The sequence below is a fragment of the Neltuma alba genome, unplaced genomic scaffold (assembly GCF_004799145.2).
Source record: "Neltuma alba isolate B1F8T4 unplaced genomic scaffold, ASM479914v2 tig00012032_pilon, whole genome shotgun sequence".
NCBI lineage: Eukaryota > Viridiplantae > Streptophyta > Magnoliopsida > Fabales > Fabaceae > Neltuma > Neltuma alba.
This window is the reverse complement of record NW_021636598.1, coordinates 229193-242672: the sequence shown is the minus strand read 5'-3', so window position 1 is coordinate 242672 and position 13480 is coordinate 229193. Positions and strand designations below refer to the sequence as shown.

The window sequence follows — 13480 nt, the reverse complement described above, 5'->3', positions numbered from 1 at the left end:
GGACGTTGTATGGGCAACAAGCCTTATCCTGCCATTTCATTCGCATTGTGAGTGATAAACAATGTAACCAAATGCAATGGCAGACACCAAAAATTGACTGGGGGCAATAAATAATGTTACAAAATGCAATGGGCACTTGCAAACCGAATAAAGTACAAAAGAATACATTATTCTATCCTGCACATACATTCTCTACACCGTGGATACCTGTAGATACTTCTTCCTCTGGGCCTTGTCTGTACATGTTTGGTCTGTCTAACAGCTTTCCTAACTCTCTGTTCAAACACACGCCATTCTATGGTTGAGTTCTTGGTAAAGATACTAGCAAGCCTGCGTTTATTTGGTCGTATTGTTGGCATTTTGCCTCCACCGTAATATATACGATAACCAGACACCAAAGACGATAACTGACTTCCAGAATCGGTCATGGCAAATGCATCAGCAGCAGTACAGCCTATGAAGTCCAGTGCTGCTAGCTACAAAAGAAATGAGCTCTATCATTCAACAAATGATTACACTAAAAGAACCAAGCAGAATTAACTGTAGCATTCAGAAAATAAAAAATGCAAAATGAAAAGAGGACAGCTTCTAAGGCCCCAAGAGATTCAAATCAAATAATTTTGCCCAATTTTGGATATTGATCACCAAGTTATTTTGGGCCAGTAAATCACATAAAAACTGATACTGTTTAGTCAAGTTGAATAAGAGATTAAAATCCCAAAGGGACCTAAACGGGCAACGTACCAATCAACAAAAGTCAGAGTGGTTAGTTGCAAATTAGTTTCAAGTTTCACTTATCCCTCTATAGTCAAAAGCTGAGTAGATTATGTGGATATTAGGTCCCACCCAGCAACGCAATAAGGTGATTTGTAAGGCTGCACTACCTTTTTGCTGATACGCATTACAATTTACTAGGACTTGAAATACCGTCAAGAAAAACTCTCAGATAGACAAGAATCACATTCTTGTGGAATTTAGCATCTCGAGAATATATTAATAAGTAGCTTAAGAGCAGAAGTTATATTTAAGGAAAAATTGTTCAGCAACCATATGCACACCTTTTCCATATAAAAACCAATAGTTTCAATGAATGGAAATTTTATGCATGCGTTGCACGCACACATTTATTTCTCCCATCAAGCCTTTCTGGTCATATATATATGAGCTTTCTGATATTGCAAAACAAAGGATAGCAATCCTACTCATTATGTAAACAGAGGGCAGGACCCAATAATTTTAGATGCCAGTCCACTAAAAAGCCCCACTGACCGCACACTTCTTCAATATCACCCACTTCAAAAATCATATTCAAAAAAGATTTTCAACCAGGCAATCTCAACCAGTATTCAACCATTAGGTTTTGAACATAACACAATGAAAAGTGCTTATGAAACAGATTCCTTGTGATAATAAAATGCCCAACATAAGCAAAACAACGATGGCAACTGCACCAAACCTGAGATGAATAATTTGCAAACGGTTCCAGTTCAGTTGAAGAGAGCAAGTCCTCTTTAGTCACTAAATTAGGGTACAAGCTGGTCAGTGCAGTCAACCGTGATTGACCTCCATACAAATTAGAACCAGCTACAAATATATGAGTCTTCCGGTTAAAACCCAGAGCAGCAAGCATAAGGACAGCCTCTTCGGGTGTCAAGGGGCACAGACCTTCAGACCTGATCTCTGAAGGAGAGGGCAATCTGCATAGAAGAGTTGGTGTTATTTGAAGTCCATGTAGTTGAAAGAATAAGGAGGCTCATTTTGACATGGTAAAATAAAAAAAAAAAAAAAAAACAACAACAACAACAACACTGACGGGTGGTGCAGAAGCTAAGATGCCTCTTGGGGAGGGATTAAATGAATCCCATTACCACCCCACATCACCCCCCCCCCCCCCCCAAAAAAAAAAAATGACAGAGAATGGAAGAGATCAAAAGAAAAACATTTCACAAAATTAAACAACCATTACCTTTATCCAAGATGAAATAACCATACTCTTAATAGAAATAATACACGTGGCTATATTAATCCAACATTTTTTAGGGTGATGCAGAAAATTCCCCCATTCCCCACCCCCAAGACACAGGAGAGAGTAATAATTGAAAGAGATACAAGTACTAGGAGAGAAAAAAGCAAATTGCAAACACATCTCAGAATAATTATAAAAGCTGCTTTAGCAACCAACCAGAACTGCAAACTACTAAAATGATATAATAAGTGGGGGAATATATCTGATGCAATTGTCATAATGCATACTTTGTGGTCTTCTCTAGATGTGCCAATGCAGGGAAATGGATTTCACGATAAGCTGCCAATTCTTTCCTCTCACCTTCACCTCCCCCGAATTCACACAAAGAATGAGCTACCATGTCAATTTCAAATCTGAGATGCAAAGATAGATATTTAGATGCCTTTTTGGACTGATTTCCTCTTCCTCCAAAATTGATGCCGCAAATGGACCAATGAGATATGGATCCAACAGTCCAATGTGACCAGTATGCTGGCGCAGCCTTTTAAGAAGCAAAGCACCAGTTTCTTGTATTCTGGGGACAAATCGCAGCGCATAAAAATTACATCTGCAACGAAGTCTCTAGATGAAGTTCTCCAATCAGAACAGAATAGTAAGGATTCAGATGAAAGGACAAATCCAACTGAAATGACAAAACATCAAAAAGGATTTACCTGCAGCTCAAATGGTATTGGGTCAAATGCTAAGCGATTCCCAAAACCAACAAAATGGACAACTTGATTTTTGAGTAGAATAGGTAGAATGTGCTTCAAGTAAAAACTTGGCTTGGCCTCTTTTCCCATGTCAACATCTGATACCTGAAAGAAGACAATCCCAATAACTAATACAAAAGGAACTAACGTGAAAGCATTAGTTTACTGGAAGGGCAGTAACTTACAACACTACCAATTGCCTCCAAGTCTAAAGACCGCAATTCCTCAGGAAGTTCCTTTACTATCCTTATATCAGATGTTAAGTATTTATAAAATGCTCCTCCTGATAGATGTCACTGAATTGACTGAAATTAATCAAATTATACAATTTGGTACTGTCAATTTCCATGTAAAGCAATTATAAGAAGAAGTATTGACCAAAAAAAAGGAGGAGATCAGAAGACCTATGGACTAAAGACGCATCATTAAAATAAACAGGGCAATTGTAAAATTGGCAATTCTAGTTGAACATAAGAATAACTACAATTACCAATGATCCACATTACTTAGAGGGAAACCCATAAAGCATATGTTAACATCCTGTGATGTAGTAATATTTAATCATATGCCCCCCAAATTAGTCAGGGGGAAAAATCATGGGTATCCATTTGAAGCAGAAGTTCAATAGCAAATTTCATTCAGCCAAAACAACTAGAAAAGATTTCACTTAGGTAATATAACATTCATTAAATCAGCAGAATCCCATTTGGACGCTTATCCCAAGGACTGAACATTTGGTTATTCAATCATGTAAGATAAGAAGGGAAAAGTTAGAAGGATAGAAAGAGCATCATCACCTTACATCTCTCCATACACTACTAAACATAAATTTGGGAATAACCAAAGTTGAATTAAGTAATCGGGCCACAACCACCGCATTGCAAACCTATTGTCATCAAAATCAACATATATAGTATGTTAATCATTGAACAATAGAGCTTTTATTCTTTGGACCAAACCAAACTCATATTCAGAAGAAGAGAAATATCCATTAAGGTGGAACAGTCTAATAAAGACACTTACAGCTACTCGTTGTTGATTTATTCCACCATTTGCAGTCATCAAAATGTATCCATTATTTCCCTCTATCAAAGTACAATAGCAGGCAGCAGACTTTGAGTGTCACCTTATAGACCAACATACTACATTTACTCACACACACGTACATGATATTAAAAATAAAATCAAATTTAACATAGGCATACCACTAGGTTCCCAATTACGCTGATCAGCGCAAGGTCTCCAGGCAGAAGCAGGAGCAAAAGGCTCCTGCCACAAATCTTTAGGCTCACGTTTATTCTGTACCCATATGAAACAAATCAGAACAACTGCAGACTTGCAAACAGAGAGATTTAATCTGGCATTTGATTTAATGATTCTAATATTTCATGGTTGTAATTACTAACAGGCTACAGATCCTGATACCTCTGCCAAAGCATGGGCAGCCAAAGCCAACAATCTTTCATAATTTCCCTTCGGTGGCTTTTTCCCTTTTCTAGTTTTTTTCCATTTCCCCTGCAAGAAAATAACAAATGGGAAAATAAAGTAAACAGACAATTGAAAGACCAAGAAATTAGACCTTTGAATTTCAACATCTGCTAAAATATTTAACCAGGGTGATGCACATGAAGGCTCTTCTTTTAAGGGGACAAGTTCCTAGTGACTCCCTTAGACCTCAGTTTCTCAACTATATGCAATCTAATGCATTTCACTATCATTCCTGACAGTCAGCTGCGCAATAGGCATCTACGTGATCATTTTTCATTCATCTGTACCTGGATACAAAATGTATATCCACCATACGAATACTAGGTAAATGCCCAAAAAAAAAAAAAAGCAAAATTCTCACATCCACAGGCCAAATATATGATATTATCAAAAAGATTGGGCATTAATTATTGGGTATCTAATATCCAAAGTGCCCTGCCGAAACCAGCTTCCAAAGTATGTTCATGCACTGGGTCCATCGGTTTTTTATTTTCAGAATTTACTTGTATAGACGTATATATATGCTTCGCCTCAAGGTACATGGTAGAAAAGTCTCAAATATCGTCTGATCACATTAATACCCTCTACCATCTACTTCACTCGTTTTAACACAACTCCATCGTAAAAAGGTATGAACTGGTAGGCAACAAGTTGTAATTATTAGCAAGGGACGGGGGAAAAAAAGTTCCTAGAATTTAAAATCCACAATACTAATCATGCACTACCTGAACCGAAACCGAAACTGAATCAGCAGATGAATTTCTCGATAACTCAGTGATAGGATGCACCGCTTCATCTTGCAGACGCGTAAGCATAATCCAATTTACCAAGAAGAAGGAACCCAGCAGCCCAATAAGCAACAGAAGCCCTTTCACTCGTTTCGTGCGATACCATGACTTTCCCGCCTTCAACTTTCCCTTGTGCTGCTGAGGAGGATTCAATTGCAACTTCCAGTTTTTCAGGAAGCCCCATGCATTCCATTTGAAAGGCGAAGAGGAGAATGAAGAATGGGATCTGTGGAAGCTCGAGAGCCGACTGGGTCCAAGTCTGGGGGAATGATTTGGAGAGGACTGATGGCTTCTCGAAGTTGGAGAGGTGGACGGAGAGTGGAAGGAGCTGGAGCGAGCGATAATGGGTTCATAATGATCCGGAACCGCATGGGGTGGATCATTATCATTGTCTCTCTTTGGTTGGAGGCCGTATCGTTTGTAATTGAATTCGGTGAAGAGATCTGTAGAAGATTGCATGATTCAGATTCGGGTCAGACCCAAAACCGGAGAAGCAAATGCCGGGAACAAGAAGAAGTAGAGTTGAAATACGAATTACTTCAAAAAGAAGACGAAGAGTTGAAATCTGAAGAACTACTTCAAACGGAAGAAAGAAAAGCTGTCCGAAACTCTGAATTCCGGCGACGAGGCTCTCGCTCCAAATAAGTAATACTACCAAGATTAAGAAGAATTTTCAAAAAATTTCCAAAAAAAAATAAGAAGAAAAAGATTTATGAAACCTTTTAACTAAGCATTTATTTGTATTTGGTTGGTTTTATCCCATTTTCCATTAAACCCCTTAGATTATATAAATTACTAGTAAGATATATTATTTGATTCATTTCAGCAAGTTATAAATGGATGATTAACGTGGAATTTAATTATTTCTACTGAATATGCTTTTTATTGGATCCAAATCCAAGTTTTCAGATGAATATAAGATTTATAATTTGGTGTGTGTTATAAAGAAAATTTAGTCAAATCAATATCTTAGACTTTCTACATAATTTAAATAGCTAAAATATTTTATCATAGATTTCATAATCTTGTAATGTAATTTTTCCAACCAAAAAAGAAATGGTTCTCTTGTGATAGATCTCAATTGTGGGAATGGCACTAACCACTATTTTTATATAATGTTGCCTTACCAGAACTTAGGCAGCCAACACGTTACCAATCAAATTCATTATGGAAGCGTTTGGCGGTGATTCTCTCCTTCTCTTATCTTTTCTTCTTATTATTATTTGGAAAAATGACCCTAATCTTATAAGAAAGGAAACCTAAGGAGTATTTGCGGAAATAAAACTACAGTTTTAAAAATATTTTATGATACACGACGTAAACTGTGAAGTTTACCTTTTTAAAACATTTCTATGTTTTTCCAAACACCACCTAATAAAAAATCCCACTCTCCATTACTTATAAGTGGTAATCATTTGAGATTTTATGCACTATTATCAATTAATACTTTCTCCAATTTTATTTATAAGCTTTAAACTTGAAAAAGCTCGTTATGTATTTGTTTTAACATTCAATATATTTTTTCTAATATTACCCTTAATTATTTTTTTCTTACTACATTTCCACTTACATTCTCTTTTATCTTTTTCTTATTTATTATAAGGATGTATTTAGAAACAAAAATATATTTCTAACATTTATTATTTTTTATTAATTTTACCTAGTTATTCATTATCTATGAATTAGTTATTTGAAATTTATAATAAAAACTGAGAATATAAAACAATTTGTAACAAATTACATTATCCATAGACCATCAATACAACTCCTCAACATGATATACAAAAGTAAATAACATGTAAAACTTATATTTTATTTTTATAATACACATATTCTATACATATATATAACAGAACTAAGTTTTTCTTCCTTCTTTTTCTGAGAACATAAAACTAGGTTACGACGCTAAGATGTTCGCTTCCATATCTCAATTTCATGCTTTTCTTGGGGTCCACAATCTAGTTTTTAATTAATGAAGTCAAACATGGAAATAATGGTTAAACAACGGTACCTTTTCTTCTAAAAAAGAAAACGGCTACACACTAAAGAAAAGAAATTATTTGCTCAAAAAACTATGTCTTCTAATCATCACCATGATTGTGGAAGGGAATAAAAGGACAAGTAGGCCCTTCAATATGCATGCTCAATCAAAAATCCTAGCTAGTTAGTCACCTTTAAGAGACGCTTTAGACGGTAATTTAATAAAAGCAAAAAAGGGGGAAAAACAGAGAGAATAATAAACTACAATATACAACATCAAGGCGAGTTAAATATAATATACATATGTTTTCCATAGTACTTTTTTATCCGAAGTAATAATAAAATTCCAATGCATGTAATTACAAATATCTTGGATCTGTTTGAAACATCTTCACAACTTCTCTATTCCTTCCTGTGTTCTGTCAGAAAACTGCATATCACTTTACACAAAATTGAAATAAGATCATATCAAAATGGCTCGAAATTAAAAAACCTTTAAAATGACATGTCAAAGGATTCATGATCTGGGGTCTTGTGACCAAACCCAGATTCGTCACTGGGGCGGCGTTTGACCACACTTGCTCTTTGCACTAGCCGGACCAGTGCTTGCACAACCTCAGACATGGGAGGTCGGAATTCAGGCTCCGGCTGTACACAAGCAAAATGAGAAAAAATGAGTTCTGTGTAACATGCTTGGAAAGTCATGATGCAACATGGTAAATCACATGGAATGTCCAGATTCCCAGCATTGCAGTTAATGAACCATTTGAAAATAAAAAACATTACCTGAACACAAAGGGCAATGATATCGGCAAAGCGTGACAGTGACTTTGCCGGATACATGCCATTCAAAGCAGGATCAACCATTTTGGCCAAGGCATCTATATCATGAAGTTGGGGAGTAGCCCACCTCACAAGCGACTGCTCTGATCTCGCTCGTGAACTACACTTATAGAAGTTACACATCAATCGAAGATATCATTAAGATGAAGAGTTTAAGAACTCATGGATTGCAGCAAAACATGAAAATGATGAGCATGAACATTGGCTTTAGAACATGTAAAATCCAGGTTCACCTGTCAAGTGGCTTCCGACCCGTCAATAGCTCTAACATTACCACTCCAAAACTGTAAACATCACTTTTCACTGTGTAAATTCCTGATAATGCAAACTCAGGAGCACTATAACCAAATGAGCCAACCATCTGAGTTGAAACCTGTTAAAGACAAAGAAATTTACTAACAGAGCATATGGCAAAAGAATCCACAGATATCATGTCCAGCCATGCATGCGGGAAACAAAGTATGTTCACCAACCTGCCGTTCAGTGTTTGGCGTTAAAGCAGCTAAACCACAATCAGACAGTTGAGGATTCAACTCCTCATCGAGTAATATGTTTGCCGATTTAAAGTTTCTATGTACAACAGAAGGCAAGCATACTTCATGCAAGTATCTGACCAACAAAAATGTAAAAGTTAAAATGCGGTATACTATCATGAGTTACTGCAGGGAAATGATGAAGTAGACTTGATACATAATAGAAAACCAACATACTCTAATGCTCGGGCAGTGCCCAGTGCTATTCGAACACGGGCATTCCAAGATAAAGCCTTGCTGCTATCTTCAGCAAAATGGAGTATGTCATGTAGATTTCCATTACCAATATGCTCGTAAACTAGAAGACGCTGCCCATGCTCTGCACAGTACCCAGCCAGTGTAACAATGTTTGGATGCCGCAGGCGTGACATATTTGATACAGCTTCAAGAAAGTTGTCTTCCTCCTGTAATGACAGTGCCGCATTGTCGATCTTTTTAATGGCCATGATCTAACAAAAACAAAACCTGAAACCATTAGAGATTGGAACATGCATAAATGTTGTAGAGTATAGAGTATTTGTTCTGAAGTTTGAATATCACAAAAAATGAGTCAAATCATCAAAAGGTAAAGGGAATTAAGTAATATTATGAGAAAACAAAGGTTATTTTGCTAAAATAGAAACATTAGTTTCAATTACTGAATGGGAAATTATAATTCCACATGATGAAAAGTTAACAAGGCAGAAGCATAACTAGCCTAAGGTAGAAGATACAGCATAGCCAAACCTATCAGTGAAGTAAAATATCTACAACATTGTAATGCAAATAGTCTACACTCTACAGTTTAATTACAACTAAAGTAATTTAAATAAAGAAGGATTGGGCTTTACTCAAAAAAAGAAAAGAAAAGAAGGATTGGGCTTCACATCTAAAATGTATTCCTTATCTATACATCTCTATACAAAGCAAGTATAATTTCCAAAATGATAGAAAGGTGGTAACATTGCAACGTAAAAGGATTACCTTCCCATTAGGGAATTCAGCCCTGTAAACTCGACCAAGAGAACCTTCACCGATAATAAATTCCTGGCTGAAGCTATTTGTTGCACTTTGAAGAGTAGCAATTGTGTATGATGTAGCAGTTATAGGGGATTTTATCCGCTTAGCAGATCCATTTTTCGAAGGAACCCTCTCAGCTATCACTTTTTCTGCAGGAGGAGGTTTCAGGTCTGTAATAACAGCAGCACTCTTTACCCTCTGTTCTTGCATTGGAGGAGTTACTGCAAGTACAAGGCCAGATGAGCCCAGAACATGTCAAGATAGACATGAAAGTAATCTTTGTGAGAATTCTACAAAAGAAAATAATATCTAAAGACACTGCAAATTAACATCTAAGAAAATAAACTGCCACTGACTTTCTAATGGAAGATAGATGATACTGATGAGCAGAATAAAATGAATAGCTACGTGGTACAAGATGTCTAAATGAACAAAAAACAGAGATGTTCAGCAAGGCAATTACATAAAGCAAGAAGCTCCAAATCCTAAGTTACCTAGAGAAGCAATAATCAAACCCATCATTAACTTATTGTGCCTTGAAATATTAACATTCAACAGATAATGTAGCGGATTAATGCATGTCTAACATTACTGTTGGTTTAAGAAACACAAGCAGAAGATTCGCACGCACGCACACACAGTTAGAGACAGGGAACCACTGGGAGGGAATTCACCATTATTGGTTCCAAGAGGAGGAGTCCCATTGGATGTTCTCACACCTTTTTCCTTCTTTTTATGCTTTCGGATACATAAAGCAAGAGCAAGTAGCACAACAACAGCTAGAAAAACTGAACCCAAAATAATGCCTATAATAACCCCAGATGATAAACCCTTGTGGCTATCAGCATCTTCATCATCAGATTCAGAAGCATGTGCTTTGTGAGAACCAGAGCCAGAATGGTGATGGCTAGTAGGAGATCTTCTGGGAGAAGAGGCTGAATGTGGAGGAGGAGGAGGAGCAGGGCCATTGTCAAAGGAGTTCCCATCAGATCTAGTCCATATTTAAAGAGCCACATTAGTCAAAATGAAGAAGTTAGGCACTGCAAAACAGGAAGACATTGCAGACAAAGTTGCATTAACACGTACATAAAATTATGAATTGAACTAAGTTCCTGAGGTATCCATCCAGTGAAATTGTTGTTCGCAACATTTCTGGAAAACAATGGAGCAGAATTAGGTTATCATATGCAGATAATTTGAGCCCAGAGGTGAGAGAAACTTACAAAGTATCTAAAGGCAAACCAACAAGAACATTAAGAGAACCGGTCAACTGATTGTTCTGCAAAAAGCTGTAACATATTGAGTCAAATAAACATTCATTGCGAACCTCAACTAGGTCATCTGTTAAAATATTATCTAACATACACAGAAGAAAGATTGGACAATGAACCGAATGAGGGAGGAAGATCTCCAGAAAAGTCATTGAACGATAGATCCCTGCATTATGGAATGCACACGTCAAACGCTTATCAGATAGAATAAAACTTAGGTTAGAAACAGTTCTCCAGTAATAACTCAGTTGTTAAGAAAATAATATTTGAGTTAAAAATAGTTTGAGCTCTCCCTCTCTACTTTTTCCGTCATCACACTGCCTCAACCCCCCCCCCCCAAAAAAAAAAAAAAGAAAGGAAAAAGCCAACCTAAAGTAAGGAGAATAGAACTATTAAAAGCAAAGAATGAACTCCAAACTGGGCAACAAAGACTAAACGCTACCATTGAACCTTCATCATACAAAAGATGCAAATCAAATGTTAAAGATTCATATAAGCATCCTGAAACTAATCGTACTGCCAATATAAAGGAAGAATGCCAGCTATCTGCCACTGTAGTCATGAAACTAAAACTACTACAAAATGTTTTGAGCACTATCAAAAGTTTGTCCACAAAAAGGGGGGGAAAAAAAACAGAGAAATAGCACGTAGTTCATTCCTGGAGCGCAAAATTCTCTCAACCAATCAAGCTAAGTCACTTCTATTAATTGCTAAAACCATAGGCAGTGCTGAAATTAGTTAGTCATGACATTAAATCATTAATCAGTAATGTTGTGGAAAGGAGATTGAATGACAATATAAAAAGAAGTTAAAAGAAATAAATGCACTATGGGAGATGTCTTACAGGGTACCGAGATCAGCAAGGTCGGCAAAAATGTCTCCAATTGAAAGGGAGAGTGCATTGTGGCTCACGTTCCTAACAACCATATAGAAATGCAATCGGATGGTAGCTACAACATATAACTAAATTAAACGATATGAAATAATGTTATACACGAACAGAAAAGCAACTTACAAATAATTGAGGGAACTCATGGCAGAAATGGAATAAGGAAGATTTCCGCTCAAGTTATTTCTTGCGAGGTTCCTGAATATTATAATCATAGAATGATGGCGTATTAACTTAAACAACAGAGTGAAGCTGATCAAGAATGATAAGAAAATCACATGATGGAAAGCTAGCATTACAGGCTTGTCAGATTTGGTGGCAACTGGTAAGGGACTGTGTCGTGGATCTTGTTGTCACTTAAGTCACTGAAAAGGAAAAAAGAGCAGAAGAACATCGATATTAATATGTAAGAACAGAAAAAGAATAAATAAATAAGTGCCACAAAAACAACAAGTTCGATTATCTCACAGTTGTCTCAGCGACATAAGGTCCGAAAGCAGGTATCCCAGAGTCCCATTGAGTCCCAAACCTGACAATTCTCTAATTAACATCACAGCAATGACACCAGTTGGTTAGTTTTCTCAAACAAAAAACACAACTGAAAAAACTAAAAGTTACGCTTGTGCAATATCATCTCATACATGGAAACAACGGCTGAGCCCTCACATGTTATCCCTTTCCATGACTCTACACAAGGATCACCACCACCAATTTTCCAGCCAGTTAGCCAAGGAGGGCTGTTTAAAGCGTTGTACAAAACCTCAAGCGCTTGAACTGAAGCAAGAAGAACAGCACTGTGATCCCAAAACTAAGAGATACGACCGGTAACGGCATCATCCCACCCCCCTCAGTTAAACATACAAATAAATTCAAATAAAGATATTTAAAAAAAAATGTTTTGGTGAGGACATGAATGAAGGCATAACATCGTTTATTTTATTAATCAGAATAGACGAACAAGATCAAAGCCCCTAAAAATGTCCATGCCTTCACTCCAGTTCAATCTAAAAATCTCTTCCTTTTCCAAAAAGCATAATAAAGCCATCGCTTTATTAATTACATTTTCACTGCAGTCAGACAGATAAAATCAAACTCTCACAAGTCAAGGCACCGAGTTCGGTTCCACTCGCCTCAATCGCGATTCAAAATCCAAACTTTCCTGAACTTCGAAGCACTTTCCTTATCATTATCATATTAATAGCAAACCTTATGTCAATCAGCCACGGGAATGATCAAACTAAGAGAACAAGAAGCAGAAGCAAATACCATCAGTAGCGTCAGTGTTGGCTAAAGCAGGATGAAGAGCAGAAAAGATCAGAGCGATTGGAAGAAAAAGAGAAGAAGCCACTCGAGTGGCCGCCATTGTTGTTTCCGGCCACTATAGACGGAGCTGAAAGTTGTTTCAGGCGGGGTTCAGGTGTGGTGAAGAACATGCAAGAGCAGTGAAGACACAGGGAAAAGGAACAAGAAGAAGAAGATGGGGTTAGAGGAGTAGGTAGCTGTGAGATCGCGACCAGTTGTCCAAGGCATCGCCATTAAAGAAAGGGACGCCGAGTGAGATGGAGATTCGAAGCTTATAGTAATGAAGAGAGAGAAACATAAAGGGAAAACGAAAGAAAGAAAAAGGAAGTAATGAGTATGAGTAAGCGAGAGTGTATGTGTCGGCGAAAACAAAAATTGGAAAACAAAAACAAAAACGGAATGTAACACAGGATTTGGATCTCACGCTTCCTCAGACGCTATTACAAATAAATAAAACAACTTACTTATATTCATTATATTAAATTTTTTAATTACATACTACCTCCGGTCCTAATTATAAGACCCAATTAACTTATTTAAAGAGATTAAGGAAGTAAGTTAAGTTAGTTATTTGTAATAAATAAGTATTGTCATTCCTAAAATATCCTTGTTAATTAAGTATATTGGCTAGAACTATCATTATTAGAAGGATTATCTTGGAAAAAAATA

The 13480-nt window shown here is 36.7% G+C and overlaps 1 protein-coding gene and 1 pseudogene across 1 annotated transcript; both read right to left on the bottom strand.

Moving 5' to 3' along the window:
- Positions 1-139: 139 nt before the first annotated feature.
- Positions 140-5585, bottom strand: LOC114721371 (O-fucosyltransferase 15-like; annotated as a pseudogene).
- A 1722-nt stretch (positions 5586-7307) lies between these two features.
- On the bottom strand, positions 7308-13085 carry LOC114721353 (protein STRUBBELIG-RECEPTOR FAMILY 8-like). The gene is made up of 17 exons (XM_028907170.1): positions 12776-13085; positions 12151-12283; positions 11978-12049; positions 11809-11874; positions 11636-11707; positions 11465-11536; positions 10715-10786; positions 10573-10638; positions 10436-10501; positions 10024-10340; positions 9314-9570; positions 8528-8799; positions 8291-8426; positions 8051-8190; positions 7761-7917; positions 7468-7622; positions 7308-7393 (listed from the first exon to the last, which is right to left on the bottom strand). Exons 1-16 carry the CDS (start codon positions 12870-12872, stop codon positions 7470-7472), a joined length of 2148 nt encoding a protein of 715 aa, XP_028763003.1. The 5' UTR covers positions 12873-13085; the 3' UTR covers positions 7308-7393; positions 7468-7469.
- Positions 13086-13480: the final 395 nt, after the last annotated feature.